Here is a 16555-nt window from a genome sequence, read left to right as displayed (position 1 = left end):
CATTGATAATTATCACTAAAACCATGATATATGCTATCCATAAAATCATCTCTAATTTTTTATTGTCTTATCTTTTCTTCACTTGGAGTTGATCTACGTCTGCACGTCATTCCCCTCAAGAATGTAAAATACTAAAACCATAACAAAAAATATAGTCCAAAACAAACTCTTTATCATCAAAATCACCCTTCATCTACAATAATCACTTTTAAAATTAAAAAAATGATGGATTTTTATTATAGTTATTACCACATAACCAATTCTTAAACAATATAGTAACCGATTCACATAATAATTTCTTAAACAATATACTAGCTGATTTTAAAACACGTAAGAAAATATCAAATTAATTTTCTAATAACCATGGTAAAGTAACATGTCAAATCATAACCAAATATCATTTTACCATCAATGCATTTCCACATAATGACCAACATTATATAGTTCATATGTGCAAAGAAAATAAAAATGTGCACCATTATATTGATTAATAAACTGTAACCTATCTAACAACAATATAAAGTTTACAAATTTTACTTGTATGCTATTATAGTGATTAATGAACTGGACATGTTTTTCTTTTTCACTAGTCGAGATGTACGTGCAATGCATGTGGTTAAATATCATGATTATTTAAATTAATAAAAATAGAATAAAAATAAAAAGAAAATAATTTTTTTTGTGAGATTGATCATCAACTCAATAATCTCTCTCTCAACTGAAATATTATCATTATTTCCTTCAACCTAGACTGTGATCACGTGGTTTACTATTTGTGAGTTATAAACACATTAATCTAGTACAACATCTCTGTTTATTAGTATCTTGAAGTATTTAAAAGATGGATGGTCATTCAATTCGTAAAAAGAATTTTTTATATGAATTTATTTGTAATATATCCATTAAACTTTTAGTTGTGGTTTGACTCATATTTACATTAACTTTTAGTTATGGTTTCATTCATATTTACATTATCTAATATTCTCATTCAATTTTATAGCTCATTCTCTGTATCATAGAAGTAAAATTGAAAGTATGAAAAATTATTTTCTTGCGAAATTGAAGTATGGAGATCATGATATATTTTGCCATGTGTTCTAAATATAATTTTTTTCCTTTGATGTAAGGTCCTTATCAAACCATACCCTAAACGATGTGAATAAAAAAATGCTATTATAACTCACTTATCTAGGGCAATTATATTGTATATAGGACGCATAACTCATATGAAATATCCACATCTGCTAAGTGAATTTTGCTATTGTGAGATTATATGACCCTTTTAAATAAATTATAAAGTATATATATATGGAAACCTTAATGCTTATAGTCAATAGTTGGGCTCCATAAAATAGTTTAAGTTTACATTGTAGTTTGCTATTTGTAGTACTATTGGTAATACCATTACCTTTTCTCTTTATCTATTATTCACACTTTTCTGATGTAAGTTCTCTTTTGCTAATCACTCAATTAGTGATATTTAGTTTTTATAATATCATATGTTAGAATATTCTCTTATATTTAAAAAGTATTGACATGATTTTCTTAAAAAATATATAAACATAGTAGCAATAGTATATACTTCAGTTTAACTTAAACATTGGCTTAAAGTTATTTAAGGTGATGCCCTTTCTAAGCTAGAATGATGATGTAGCGATTACATAATCCAAAAGTAAAAGAAGAAATTTCTACAAAGGAAACATAATTTAATATGTTAAATTAACAACTAATTTATAAAATATACATGGGCGGTGCAAATAGTTATACAAAGTAAGGTATATATCTTCATAAAAATTTTATAGTGAGTGACCAACGACAATCATCCTAATTTAAGAATAAATAATTATTATCTTAGTTACTAATTTGATACGCGTAACTATAGAATAACTCTCAAGTAAAAAATAAGAATTAAAATTTTATTAAATTTAAAAAGTAATAATTTAAATTATTAAGTACAAAATATTAGTTCATGTGAGAAAATAAAGTAATCTATGGTCTATATGCCTATATAATTAATCAATCAAACGTATTATAATTATGATGACTACAGTCAAAATTATATGGTTGATTCACATTAAATATAATTTTAAAAAATAGTACATTAGAGTTAAAATCCTTTTAACCACTATATAGATTGTCTAAAAACTTTTGCATATATAAATTACACTGCTTACGAACAGCGATGCGTTGTACACTCTATGGCCTGATAATCTTAAGAAAAACTTACTATTGAATATCATCATTAATTGACGTATCTATGCATTACACTGAAAACACAATAAAAATTTAGAAAACTATAAAAAACACACTATTTTTTTTTTAAATTATAAAAAACGCCCTAAAATTTTGTAATTTGCAAATACACAAAACTATTAAAACAGTACATTGAAATCAAGGAATTATAAAAAATTATTAAAAATTTCAAACTTTGGAGGGATAATTTGCAATGTGCTAAACTTTAAGGGTGTTTTTTTGTAAAATTCAAATTTAATAGATTTTCAATCATTTATGTTCTTTTGAAAAAAGTTATGGGAAATATTGACCATGAAAGATTTTTTCTAAACCTATATTTTTAAAGTGAGTATGATATTTTTTATAAATTTTTAATTTTTTAGGGGTTCCTAGTAATTTTGTATATTCAATTTAGTGTCTATAGGTTAGAAATTCTCATGGGGTTTTTATTATAAATTATGAATTTTAGGGTTTTTTGTAATTTTTTAAACTTATAGGCCTTTTCTACGGATTGTAAATTATTTATAGACTATTTATAAATCCTATACTTTTAATTTACTATTGAGTTTGAAATTCTCAGGGTGTTATTTGTAAAATTTAAATTTTAAGGTTTTGTTTGTAATTTTTAAAACTTCAAGAGTGTTTTCTGTAAATTATAAATTATGTAGGGGATATTTATTATTCCTATATTTTTAATGTACTTTTAGGTTAGAAATTATCCAGATTTTTATAAATTTTATAATTTTAATGGTATTATTTTGCAATTTGTAAAAAGTTCAGAGTGCTTATTGTAATTTTCATAAATTTTTGAGGGTTGTTTGTGTTATTTATAGATTTTTAGTATATAGGTTTGAACTTTTTAAGGTGTTTTTGTAGGCGTCAAAAAATGCTGAGAGACATCCAAACACAGCTCAAAAGGAAGTCATCCAAAATGTCAAAAAAGAACACAAGTATAGACTGTCTCGCACGCGAGACAGTCTTTACGCGGCAGACCAAGGTGCCGCGGCTAAGGCGCGGCAGCCTATGGTGTCGCGGCTTAACCGCTGCAACCTATGGTGCCGCGGCAGTTAAAGCAGGATGCTACAGCAGTTATAATACAGTTATCTGATGATTATTTAAAGTCCACGTGGCGGAGTATCAGAAATAGAACGTGTGCTGATGTGGAAAAGCAGTTAAACCACGAAAAAGGTGGTTAAAGGTCGTGGGAGAACTGTTTCAAACACGTATGAACGTGGGTGTAACTGCCCCTTTAGCCGCGGCAGTGTCGACTGCCGCGCTCTTTGGCCGCGACAGTGTCGACTGTCGCGCCCTTTAGCCGCGACAGCATCAGCTGCCGCGCCTAAAGAGACAGTTATTGACCAGCTATTTCTTCAGTTATCGTCTAAGGAGGCTATAAATACCCCCCTATGGCCATCATTGACAGGGGCTGAGCATTTTCCAGAGAGATTAGAGCAGAGAGCCTTGAGTTTTGGTGAATTAGAGCAAGAGAGAGAGTCTTTCTTCTTCACAAACATCCTCAAGAAGCTTTTGGCCATTCCTAGAGATCTAAGCTCAGACTTGATCTTTGGAAGAGTGAACATCTTACATCGATAAGATATTCGCTTCAAATTCTCACTTCGATAAACGAAGGAAGAATCATTAAACCCCTCACGATTCAATCGGAATCTGTGATTTGGTGGTCCACGAGTCAAAGCGCTCCCGGCACAGGCAAAGATCCCACGCAAGCAGCGATCCAAACAACGATCCTGTGTTTGTTTCTCAAGAGTTGTAATTTTTCATTTTGTTGTGTAAAAGGAGTCTTATAAAAAGGCTATCTCTTTTTTGAATTTATAGTAATCGACCGAAGATATAATGAATTCCATGACAAAGTCAACTTTTGACGCAAACATTTTTTTATAAATTTTAAAATTTTATGGGTTTTTTTTTGTAATTTTAAAAACTTATAAAATATTCTCCAAAGTCAAAAAACTTTTAGTTTCTAGCTAGCATATGTTTTTTAGATTTCTCACTGAATTGAAATAAGTAAAATTTATAATTTTTAAGATGTTTTAATAAAATTTTAAATTTATAGGGGTGTTTTTGTAATTTAAAAACTTGGAGAATATTTTTTACAAAGTCCAAAAATTTTAGTTGCTGTCTAGCATATGTTTTTTAGATTTCTCTGCAAACTGAAATAAGTAAATGATTTTAATTATATCAAATGTATTTATTTTATCTAATAACATGTTAAGTCTCATTATGAATATGATAAATCATTTAGTTACTAATTCAAAGAAGATATAATAATTAGAATAGATTAGGATAACAATGTAATATTTAAAAAAGTTAAGGGTAATATTGACCATAGAAAGATCTTTCGAAACTCGTGCTTTTAAAGGGAGTATAATATAATAAGAGAAGCAGCTCATACTACTTTTCATGGAGATGATATTTCTTTTTTAGAAGACCATTCTCCTTTTACCTGATGATCTCAAAATTAATTTGTTGAACACATGAAGATGGGACCTCCCATTAATCATAGTACGATTTTGCATTGCAAAAATTCATCTGAAACTTCAAAAATTCAAAGTTTCCTTTTTTTCATGAACAAAATGAAAATATTAACTGATAACTAGTAATCATAACCTATCATAATAATCATGAATGATCCTAGTATTAGACATGATAAGAAAGATGCTAATGTATACAAAAGGGAAGCATAGTGAAAAAAATTGATTCAAGAGAAATATTAATATTTAAAACACACCCTTGATAAAAACAAGTGAAAATAACCAGTAATTAATACTTCAGTGATGTGCAAAAACTAAATTTTGTTGCATGTAAAAAATTTGACCTTAAAATGCTCTCAAAGCAAGGGAAAAGGTAGAAGATTAGAGATCAAATCTCTTGCAATTGAAGTTGGATGAGATTGTGCTAAATCAACAAAATGATCACCAAAATTAGCGAATCAGATGAAGCCCTACGTAGCAAAACAAGAATCAACAAGAAAGCCTCTGCCTTTTTCGCAAAATCAGTAAATTCAAAAAGTTACTCAATTTCTTCCCCAAATCGGTGACAGTAACTTCAAAAGTTACTCAATTTCTCCCCCAAATCAGTGTCACACTAACCATTCTAACATTTTTCATCATCTAACCACTAAAATTGATCAAAGATCTACAAAATTTAGGGGGCCAAATGAATTTTCTTTTTCTCTGTGAGCTATGGAGGCATTGAGAGAGAAGAGGGAATATGAGAGGAAAGCGGTGTGGGGGAACGCTAGCGTATTTTTTCTAAGAAGTTGTTGTAGCTGACGAAAGGTGAGCAGACTATAATTTTAATGGGCCATTATTTTATTTCTCATCCATTTCAACCGCTTCAACTCTGAAGTAGGTTTTCTTTAAACTTTGACGTGACACCCTTTTTTTGAGATCAATTTCCATAAGACCCTCAGCCAACCAAACTCAGGAAAAGAAAAAAAAAATGAGCGAAATCAAAATATGACATGGAGAGGTTCTAAAAGCTCCCTCTTCCATGTTTTTTCATAAACAAAAGGGCCCTAAGCAAAAGACAACATGCATTAGCGGGTCCACTCAAGTCCATCGGGAGTGCCCATGAGTAGGGGTGGAAATGAACCAAATAATTAACAAATAGTTCGATAATTGTTCGAATAACTATTCGGTCATATTCGATTCGGTAGTTCATTTACCGCTAAACAAATATTTTTTAGTATTCGAGTTTACTAACGAATAGAATTTAACCAGATGCATATCCGATTCGTTTGTTTATTAAATATTCGTTTAAAATTTGATCGCAACTAATTATTTGTATTATTGCACATATGATGTTATATTTTTAACCCATTTACCATTTCTACTTAAGTTTTATACATTGATTTTAAGATTCAAATAATCTTAAATCTATTTTCTAATTAAAATCTTGATTTAAATATATATACATCATATATTATAAAGGAATAATTTTTATTTATGAATTTTAATACTATTTGAAAATCAAATTCTTTAGCAGAATAAATATACTTTGATATTCGATAAGTATTCGTGAATATTCATGAATATTTATCAAATACCAAGTATTCGAGTTCGAATTCGAAAAACTAGATATATGAATATTAGAGTATGCATTCGAATTCGATAATTTTAAACAAATACAAATACGAACACTTTAGTATTCGATTCGATTCGATCATTTACCACCCCTACCCATGAGTATCTGCCAAATGTGAAAGCCAGTGGGAACAGTTAACCTGGGTTTATTATTATATAATTTTATGGGTCCTTACGACAACAAATAATATAATATACACGGCCCAAATCACACCCGAAATCCATGGCAATATCCTCTCTCCCGCCTCTCTTCTCCTCCAAACTCCCCTCGCCAAACCCTAACCCTAACCCTAACCCTAGAACCCCTCCCCAGTTTATACCCTCGGCCACTCGATCCCCCACCTCCACCGATTCCCTTCGCGCCAAATCCCACCTCCTAACCCTAATCTCCGACCAAGACCGCGGCGTCAAGACTCAACGAAATCCCTCGAAGCGATCCGAGATCATCGACGCCATCGACGAGCTCGCAGTCTACGGCAAGGACGCGATAACGACAGACTCGTCGCTGACTGGAACATGGAGGATGCTGTGGACCACGGAGAAGGAGCAGCTGTTTATAATCGAGAAAGCTTTCGTCTTTGGGACGGAGACTGGAGATGTTCTTCAGGTGATTGATGTTGAGAAGGGGGTTTTGAATAATGTGATCACGTTTCCACCGGTTGGGGTTTTCTTTGTTCGGTCTTCGATTGAGCCCGTGCCGCCTCAGAGAGTGAATTTTAGGTGAAAAGTTGGTATTTTTGCCCTAATTTTTGGTGATTTTTGTTGTTGTGTGGTTTAATTGATTTTTATTGTTGTGGTGTAGGTTTACTAGTGCTGTGCTGAGAGGAGAGAATTGGGAGATACCTCTGCCGCCATTTGGTCAAGGATGGTGAGTTTTGATTCTCAGCTATTCTTTTTTTAATTATAAATAATAAATTTCCAAATTGTGCTTGTTGGAAGGTTTTTTCTATAATTTTTAGTAGTAAAAACTTTAGAGCCATGTGTTTCATCAAGTACAATTTTGTAAAAGATTGAAAATAAGAGAAAGAAGAAGAGAAGAACATCCTCTGTATGAAGCATTGTAGCACAGACAATTGTTTCATGGTGTCGTGCCATGTTATGTATGTATTTTTGAGAATTTGTGATGTCAGCATGTCATATTCGTGCAATGAAGCTAGTGAGCCTACCTTCCTCATATGTTAAATGAAAACATACGTTCATTCTAATTCCACGTTAATATGATTCGTTAAAGGCTGTCCAACTCCATAATTAGCCAAAAATAGTTGCTGATATGCCTCACTTCCATTGTCTCTGGAATATCACTGTCCATCTCTCATGGAGCATGTGGATCAAATTGTGTTGCCTACTCTTGGTTCTTGTAAACAGTGAGTGTGGCTTTGGCCTTTTCTTGGATTGTACTCAGAAATGAGTCCAGGCTGAGTAACTATATAGGACAATATGTAACTTAAGGTACACGTGGTTCTTTTTAATATTTAATAAGCTTTGATTATTACATTGTTGCCAGTAGCCCATCATGTGGTATCAGCTGGAAGATAGTAGTTCCTTTTGTGTATTGGAGCTATCCTTTCATCTCACCTTTGGTCCATAGAGATAGAGATACGACCAACATGATTATTTATCGATTGGAAGACTTTATTGTCTTTCAATTATAGCTCTTGAAGAGGATTGTCAGACACCTTAGTCCTTACTACTAATTTCATTTGCGGGAAAAATAGTTCCTGCTGCTTCTTTCTAATAAAAGTATCTCCCATCAGTATGTTGTTTCTAAATCTTAGCCAAACTATTTTGTATCCATCATATGCTAGTCATTTTCTTTCCAAATCCACTTCACTTGTTTGTATTTAGGTTCTTCTAGCGGTTTCTAGTCGTTGAGGAAGTTCCATATGGCAATTCTTCACTGTCCATCCTTTCTAAACTAATAGTTCTACTTCTACCAAGTCCTGAATAATGAATTTTGGCACGTGCTTGCAGACTGTACCAGAAGGCAAACATATTTATTTAACTTGCAGAGGCGTATGGAGAATGTAAATAGCATATCACGAAATGTTGAGGTTAAACGGTTTGAATCCAATCAAGCATTAAAAGAGGAATATGACATGAGTAAAGGGTCTTGTCAATCCCATATGGAATCGAATTAACTCTGATGAGTGGTTAAATATTTAGGTCTGGGGTTCGGAGAGGGATTCACCTTTGGGTCTTATGAATTCTAAGACTATCATGCACACCATCTGCTTAAATGAGCCCATTGCATATCATACTTAACCAGAGTCTGAGATTGATAAAAAGAAGTATTCAGGAAAAGTACATCTGTGGATAAGATAATCTGACTTATGTAAAGCAGCTGTTAAAGCAGCATACTTTCTTTTACTTGCTTTTCATTCTTTCTCGATAGATTTTTATCACTAGGCAGTTGGCTCTTTCACTGTTTTATATCATAAGCAAAAAAATCTTGCTTCACCTTTCTCCATTGACTCAAAAGTTCTGGGGCGAATTACACAGATTTGTCTTCCTTTAAATATGTAATACTTTGAGTTTGTGGTCCTTATATACGATCTTCTTCTAGAATTTTGTGTGCTTGTTTCTTTCAATGTGCAAGAGTTCACTACGCTGGCCTTGATCATGCCTGTAGGTTTGAGTCTGTGTATTTAGATGATGACATACGTGTCGCAAAGGACATTCGAGGGGATTACTTGGTCGTTGATCGAGCTCCTTATTCTTGGAAAGAATGAAAAGAAGAAGGTAATATTTCTCTCATTGCACTTTCTGCAAGTTGTTTGTATGAGTTGTTTGTATAATCTACTTGCTCATCACTTTCTATATTCATCACTATGTTCATCTCTGTTACTAGATTTATAATCAACTGCGCTTGTGACACTGTTATTGGAGCAGCAAAAGGCTGTAAAGCATGTACTCGAGGGTGTTGTGACATGTTGTATATCTGTGTTACACGGATACTTCAATGTGAATGACATCCATCTCCATTGCATATCCGATGCTTGGATATTTGGATACTTGAGGGATACTTATTGTTCTGCGATGTATCCTAAAGAAGTTATAATGTATTTTGAACATAGCAAAGATGTACAGATATGTATCTGAGTTTAAGAAGTTAAAAAATATAGTCAATTTCATTGAACTTGTAAATGCATAATGTACTCTGTCCAGGTTCAACTAAGAACCACTGCTTACATCATAGTTATTGATTTATTTACTTTGGAGATCTGTTTGATTTCTTGAACTCTTGTCTTTCTTTAACTATTGCTGACTTACAGCTTATGTTATAGATGAATAACATTAATTCACACAAAAATGTGGTCTTAATTCTTATAATATCTATGATGGATACATATCATTGATACATACCAATGCGGTATTGCATCTGTATCTCCTACCTGTAGCAGTGCAATTTTGGTCGTATGTTTGCAAAGTAGAGGGCCTATCAGGTTGCTGACACAATCATTTCTAATAAACTTTGATAACCAATACACATAATAATTGTATGAGCTTCTCGTCAGTGCATTAATGTGACTGGCATCAATTTTTGTTAACTAACAAATAGACCAATCAAATACATAATAACCGTGTTCTCAGAAAACATCTCTATGTTGGTTTATAAAAATCAAAATGGATGAGTCTTTTCCAGAATTGTTTGATGGAAAGCTTTAAAGCAAAGTTGATTATCCACTATCAGAAAATTAATTATTTTTCAATACTATTTCATACCCTTTAACAAGTCTATTTTTCTGAATCCTCTCTATTCTCGCAGTTTCCTTTCTAATTGACTTTTTTTTATTGATTTTGTGGGAAATAATAAATCTTGATATCTGTAAGCTGTAACCAAATGTGACTTCCTTAGGCGATATTCTTCTCTATTTCGGAACTTCACGCATCTTGCATATGGCAACTTAGGCACTAGGCAGTCAGTAATCTAGTAACATCTACATGCAGCTGTTGCAATGGGAGTGGTAGGACATCATACACATGCATGTAAGGGTTTTATATAATCAGTGCATATTATAATAAACTTAGGGACAGAGATTCTCCTCTCCTTCTATCTTCTTCCAATCCTCTCCAACCTTAACTCTATTATTCGCGTTGTATCGATAATGGTTGTCCTCCTTAATTATCCTAATCTCCACTTCCACATCATCTTCCTCTCCAACCTTAATGAGCCTTGTTGGACTCCTTGCCAACCTGATCTAACTTCATTAGTGCCGAGTCAACATCATTGCGATAATCAAAGCTCGATTTGACCTTGTTGGAGCACCACCATTGGTCAGTTCATCTGTCCGTTTGTTATGATCGTTACTGACACCTATTTTCGTGAACACGAGACTCAATGTAGCTTGTTTAATCTTGCCTTGCCAGTAGTTGTGCATCTTTCCTCTTGAATCTGACTCACTTGCTGTGATGGGACCTCGAGGTAGCACATCACTACCGGAATCAAATGGGAGAAAATTAAGCAGTTACGATGCAGTATCTGCATAGAGATGCATGTCAGGCACAAAAATAATTAGGAGTACTTTAACCACTTGGCTGGGGAGAGAAATAGAAATGATTGTTATGGTTTTATTACCATTTTAACCTTCCATGTTCTAGCTTGCTTCAGGAAAGAAAAGAATAAGATGAATGTTTTGTCATAAAACAATGGAGGGAAGGTTATTTACGGAAAGGTGTGAATCGTAGCTATGAATACAAGTATACAACGTACAGGAAAGGAATGTCTTCTTCAGGGTAGAAAGATCAAACAGCTCCCCTTAGAATGCAAAGTAGTGCAATTTACTTCCTCCTCATCTCTACTGGTCTTTTCAATGTAATTGATATGGATTTTTGACTCCTTTCGATTTCATGAGATTTCTATTATGTACCTAGGCCTGTAGAGCAAGGCACACATTATGGTTTCTCTTGACAAGTGCATCACTAGGAGTTCGACTGTAATAACATGTATTGATCACTTGACATTGCCCTTAAAAGCGCTAAATGGATGGAGGATTTTTTCATTTAGTGACTCTTGAAGATGTGCGTAAGTGTTTAGTTTTGTAACTAGGTCGAAGCCATTAACTTCCTGTTTTGTTTTTTTTTTTAAATTACTGTAGCCATGGTCATACCTCTGACTTTGGTACTGAATAAGAACTCAATAATGGAAACCTGTTAGATTCTAGTCAGCTAAAATTGCCATACCCAACTTTGAGAAAGATGAATTATTAGCACCTAATGATTCATCATTTATGCACATATACAAGTGGTCTCGTCTTTCATCTAAGTGAAGAATTATTAACCTATCATTTGATGGGGTTAAACACTTTCCATCAACAATGATATTTAACTCACTTTTAGTCAAAATATTTCGTAGCAGTGTTGGTTGAATCCCCTTGGCTAGTTTGGTAACCATGTAACAAAAAAAAAAATGGCCCTTTACTTGGAGAATCCTGAATGGATGCCCAGTATATGGGCTCGCATCCATCCCCATCATTAGCTTTGATCTCAGCACGTGCTGTGGAAATTAGGGGTGCTAAACCGTATCCGTATCCGAGAAAATATCCGTAACTGTATCCGTTAGGATACGAATATGGTTACTCAAATCTATAACCGATAGGATATGGTTATGGATATGGTTTTGTAGTGAAATATCCGTATCCGTATCCGAAATATCCGAATACATATTAGTCATACTCTTACGATAGTTTCGATTCTTAGATTATGGATTTGTGGTTAATTTTGATGATCAAGATGACTAATCTTAACTATTTAGTTATAATGGACATATTAACGAACTTTTTTGTATCACATGAACTATGTTTTTCTCAATACTATCCAGTTTTCTCATATCTGTTTTGTATCTGCATGCATATCCGCTTATATATCCGCATGTATATCCGTAACCGTATCCGATTTTAGCGGATATGGTTATAAGTTTTTCTTACCGAGGTATATCCGTATCCGTATCCGTATCCGAGATGGGTAAGCGGATATGGTAAGCGGATATGGATATGATAAGCATCATATCCGAGCTGTATCCGGACCGAATGCACCCCTACATGTCAGTTGTCCTATAGAACAGTCCTATTTTTGAGCTCGTAGAACTGTACTGTTTTTTGGCTCTATAGAACAGCCCTATTTTTGAGCTCATAGAACTCTACTATTTTTTGGCCCTCCTAACAGGACTCTTACCCATTTTACATGAGAGAGAACATAGATTCTCACTTGGTGCACCACATGTGCAAGCACGAGAATAATACTTAAGACAAAGCGGATTTCAAGTAGTTATTTGGGTTTATAAGTACATATAGAATAAGTTGGATTCAAAGGTAAATCATGGTAAACCTTTTGGTTAAAAAAAACATGTCCCAGTGTCGAAGACTAATGGTTCTTAAAAAGATCATAAAACAGGGACTCCTTTGTTGAACAGTCTTCCTGTAGTTTACCGTAATTAAAAAGATTTCACTTCAACAGACATAGGCAAAAAAAAAAAAAAAATACAATACATGAGTTATTATATTGTAATGGTCAAGGATCATTTATAAAAAAAACACCACCAAGCAAATCCTAGAAAATAAATATATAAAACCCCAGGGTCGTATCAATACAAGACTTAGTATTTGATGGTATGGAAGCACGCTAAATACTCCCAAATCCTGGAGGTCCGAGAGATTCAACCACATCCCTCATATCAACCAACTCGGGCCCCTTCATCACTGATCTGTGACCCATTAGTTCGTTCTCTCGATCAACTTCTTGTATATCCTTTTCAAGTTTGCCGAGGAACATCTCCACAATTTCCTTTCCACTCTTCCCAATCATCATGTCCATTGCAGCCTGGCCAACCAAATCCCTCAGCCCGGTGACCCACAAATGGCGTGCAGCCTGGCATAATCAAAAGCAAATACTATTTAATTAGGATAAGAATTATATGCGCATGACAAGACAAAAACTTATTGCATGTAGATCAACAAGGTATCAAGATCGAGAATTCAGTCTAAAAACGTTCCAAGAAATATTCTTAATCAAGTGCCATTGGCCGGAGAAACATACAAGGACGGGAAGATCTCATATTTTTCTACTTCTACAGTTTACCAAAATTTAATCAGTTCTCAAGAAAGCTATTCATAAGACGTCACCTTCTGAGCTTTTATCTTTCCAGATTTTGCATATAAGGTATACAAACATGCTCTTATGAAAATTTTATTCAAAGTGCTAGCCATCTCTCACGCTGACACCAAATCTCGATATTGGTCATGACTCATGGATGAACTTCCTAATCATATTGAAGCTGCAGCCTGTTCTAGATAACTAAAAATGGTGTTTTAACAGAGATGGGAGTACGGGAATTCTATAGTAGAAAGGTGGAGGAAATTTTTGGAGATAAATGATTAAAAGATTTCAAATCAAAAGGATCTAGAATTAACCCTAACAAACAAGGAGTACAGGGATACAACTTCAACAAAACCGAGTGAAAACACAAGTGATGTAATGAAAATATTGGCATCAAGGAAAGAAAGAGAAATTAATTTGCAAGAAAGCATGTGAGATCAATTACTCGTCCATCATTGAGAGAGAGAGAGAGAGAGAGAGAGAGAGAGAGAGAGAGAGAGAGAGAAGAGGAGGAGGAATTACCCGTTTATTTTTGACAGGTTTGACCATTAAAAGCTCCCAAATCATGGATCTACAAGGAAGATATCGCCGGCATCTTTATTATTACTATTTTTTTCAGTGTTTCCCATCATGTAGAAAGTTCTGTAGCAGTGTATAACATAGAACTACAGCAGCAAAACAATTTAAGCCGCTAATATTGGGATACTAGAATTGCCTACCAACTTTACGATCTATAGGCTGATGCAAAGTGGATAATCTCCTCGAGGTGAGGAGCGGAGATGTAGATCGTGGGTTGACCGAACTCCCTGATCAATTTCGTGTGTTTGCGTTTGACTTTGGTGGATTATTCTTGTGCATATTTTATATCACCTATTGTCTTCTTGTTTATTGTCTATTATCTCATTCCTTGCTTGTAATATCTTGTATATTATAATTTCTAGATAATTAGTTAATAAGATTTAATTTGGCATCAATATCATATTAGATTAGCAATAACCCTATTCACCCTCACTCTAGGGTTATTATCAATTGGTATCAGAGCTTGGTGTTCTTGATTTGTGTCTTAACCGCCTAGAGTCAAAGGTCCAAGCTATTTTACATTGCTAATCTTGTTTTGTGATTGTTCATCTTGCTTGCATATATTTATTATGGATATGCACGGTGCTCCTAGTTTAGGTTATTGCAAAACCCCATAAATTTGAGAATATTATGAAAAATAATATTAAATGAGTATTTATTATGATAAATATCATTTATTAATGAATGAACATGGTAGTAATCGATTTGAGATTGATTAAGTCATATATGTGAATATAGTAGAGAAAACATGAACATGTGCACAAGTATCAGTCGACAAAATACACTCTGGTCAGTCGACCGATGGCAAGCCATCAGTCCACCGATAGGGACCCATCAGTCGACTGATGGCAAGCTATCAGTCGACGGACGAGCGCTAGTTTTCTGTGCAGGTTTTGTTTTCGGGTCTGTATTGTTTTGGTTTAGTCCCGGTTGTATATATAAGTATATATACTCGTTTTAAACCTCTTTCCTTCATCTTTCACGTGATTTATCAGCAGTCACCTTCCTCCTCAAAATCCTAACCCTAAATTGTGATTTCAGGAGAGTTTCATGAGGCGAATACTGAGAGGAGGGCGAGATCCTTGACTTTGGTGAAGGAGGATCATGCTCGTGAGTGTTTGGGAGTTTGAGCACGATGTTTGAGGCAAGACCATCTTTCTCCAAACCTCTCTTTTAGATTGTTTGGTTTGAGTATGTATTTTGATTTATCTTGGTATGAACACTTAGCTTGTCCTTAATGAGATCATTGAAAACACTCTTATGATGATATTTACTTGTTTGAGCTTATGGATGTTCTATGTGCGGCGACGTCGGGTTCCCTGACAAGCTCTTCCAATGCATAAGATGCATCTCTCGCTTCCAGCATTCGTACATGCATCTTTTCCTTCTCCTCGCTAGCTAGCTAGCTGTTAACATATATATATATATATAATGATCACATCTTTTTCTTAGGTAGAATAATTAATTTCTTGCTCTTACTGGTTCTGATATACGTAACTCGCCAATTCTCAGGTACTGCAGTAATTACTACCAGGAGGAGCCTTCAGGGGTTCTATGTGCGGCGACGTCGGGTTCCCTGACAAGCTCTTCCAATGCATAAGATGCATCTCTCGCTTCCAGCATTCGTACATGCATCTTTTCCTTCTCCTCGCTAGCTAGCTAGCTGTTAACATATATATATATATATAATGATCACATCTTTTTCTTAGGTAGAATAATTAATTTCTTGCTCTTACTGGTTCTGATATACGTAACTCGCCAATTCTCAGGTACTGCAGTAATTACTACCAGGAGGAGCCTTCAGGGACTGCTGATGGAATTTGCGACTGGTGCTTGAGCGAGGATCGAAGGCCCTCCTCCAAGAAGAATTCAGGATACCCCAGCGCGGACCATAAGGGCAAGCGGGGCAGCGATCAAAGGGAGAGCGCGGCACGGGGCAAGAGCTCAGGCGGTTCATCCTCCTCCGCGAAGCCCTCGGGCCGAAGGTACAAGCTGCTCAAGGACGTCTTGTGTTAGAGTATGTGGAACGCTAATCAGTTCATGTGAATATATTCTGTAATAATATGTTACCCGACTAAGATGGATAGAGTGTACTGTTGTAAGATATTAATATATTGTATAATATTATAGTTTACTTCACACTGTACAAATGGCCGTGGATGGGTCTTGTTCTATGTTTGCCTTGGATCGATGGGGAGCATAAATTTTTATGATTTTGTATATATATATACTGTTTGGAGTTAGTCTCTGGCATCAAAATATTCTGTGGAACGAGGAAGAGCCTTGACATTGTTAGGTGTTCCTCTATCTATTTTTTAATTAATTTTCAAAGGTATCTGCATTTCAGAAGTCTTTTCCGTTTGGAAAACTCCTCAGGGACCCCAAAATAGGGGACCCCTGAGGGGACAGGTGAGGTGTCAGCTCCTGGGGGGCTGACACCTCACCTGATCCCTATTTGAGGTCCCTGTAGCACTACTCTTTCCGTTTAAGAGTAAGCTCTTTCACTGTAATTTTCCATTGGCAAGTAAGTTCATACTCATCAAATTAAT

General features: G+C 34.6%; 2 protein-coding genes across 2 annotated transcripts; both read left to right on the top strand.

Moving 5' to 3' along the window:
* On the top strand, positions 6509-9557 carry LOC109825974 (probable plastid-lipid-associated protein 11). Its single transcript, XM_020392907.1, has 4 exons — positions 6509-7055; positions 7138-7203; positions 8965-9074; positions 9184-9557. The coding sequence occupies exons 1-3, from the start codon at positions 6559-6561 to the stop codon at positions 9062-9064; spliced, it is 663 nt and encodes a 220-aa protein (XP_020248496.1). The 5' UTR covers positions 6509-6558; the 3' UTR covers positions 9065-9074; positions 9184-9557.
* Positions 15561-16152, top strand: LOC109825649. Its single transcript, XM_020392513.1, has 2 exons — positions 15561-15631; positions 15776-16152. Exons 1-2 carry the CDS (start codon positions 15561-15563, stop codon positions 16020-16022), a joined length of 318 nt encoding a protein of 105 aa, XP_020248102.1. The 3' UTR covers positions 16023-16152.

This window comes from Asparagus officinalis, chromosome 10 (assembly GCF_001876935.1).
Source record: "Asparagus officinalis chromosome 10, Aspof.V1, whole genome shotgun sequence".
In the NCBI taxonomy this organism is placed as follows: domain Eukaryota; kingdom Viridiplantae; phylum Streptophyta; class Magnoliopsida; order Asparagales; family Asparagaceae; genus Asparagus; species Asparagus officinalis.
The sequence above is the reverse complement of the archived record's forward strand: the minus strand, read 5'-3'. Positions and strand labels throughout refer to the sequence as shown.

Coding starts and splice junctions, on each gene's coding strand:
- LOC109825974 (XM_020392907.1), top strand. CDS start 6,559: ATGGCAATATCCTCTCTCCCGCCTCTCTTCTCCTCCAAACTCCCCTCG. Junction 7,056..7,137: donor CCTCAGAGAGTGAATTTTAG/GTGAAAAGTTGG, acceptor GTTGTGGTGTAG/GTTTACTAGTGCTGTGCTGA. Junction 7,204..8,964: donor CCGCCATTTGGTCAAGGATG/GTGAGTTTTGAT, acceptor TCATGCCTGTAG/GTTTGAGTCTGTGTATTTAG.
- LOC109825649 (XM_020392513.1), top strand. CDS start 15,561: ATGTGCGGCGACGTCGGGTTCCCTGACAAGCTCTTCCAATGCATAAGA. Junction 15,632..15,775: donor ATCTCTCGCTTCCAGCATTC/GTACATGCATCT, acceptor GCCAATTCTCAG/GTACTGCAGTAATTACTACC.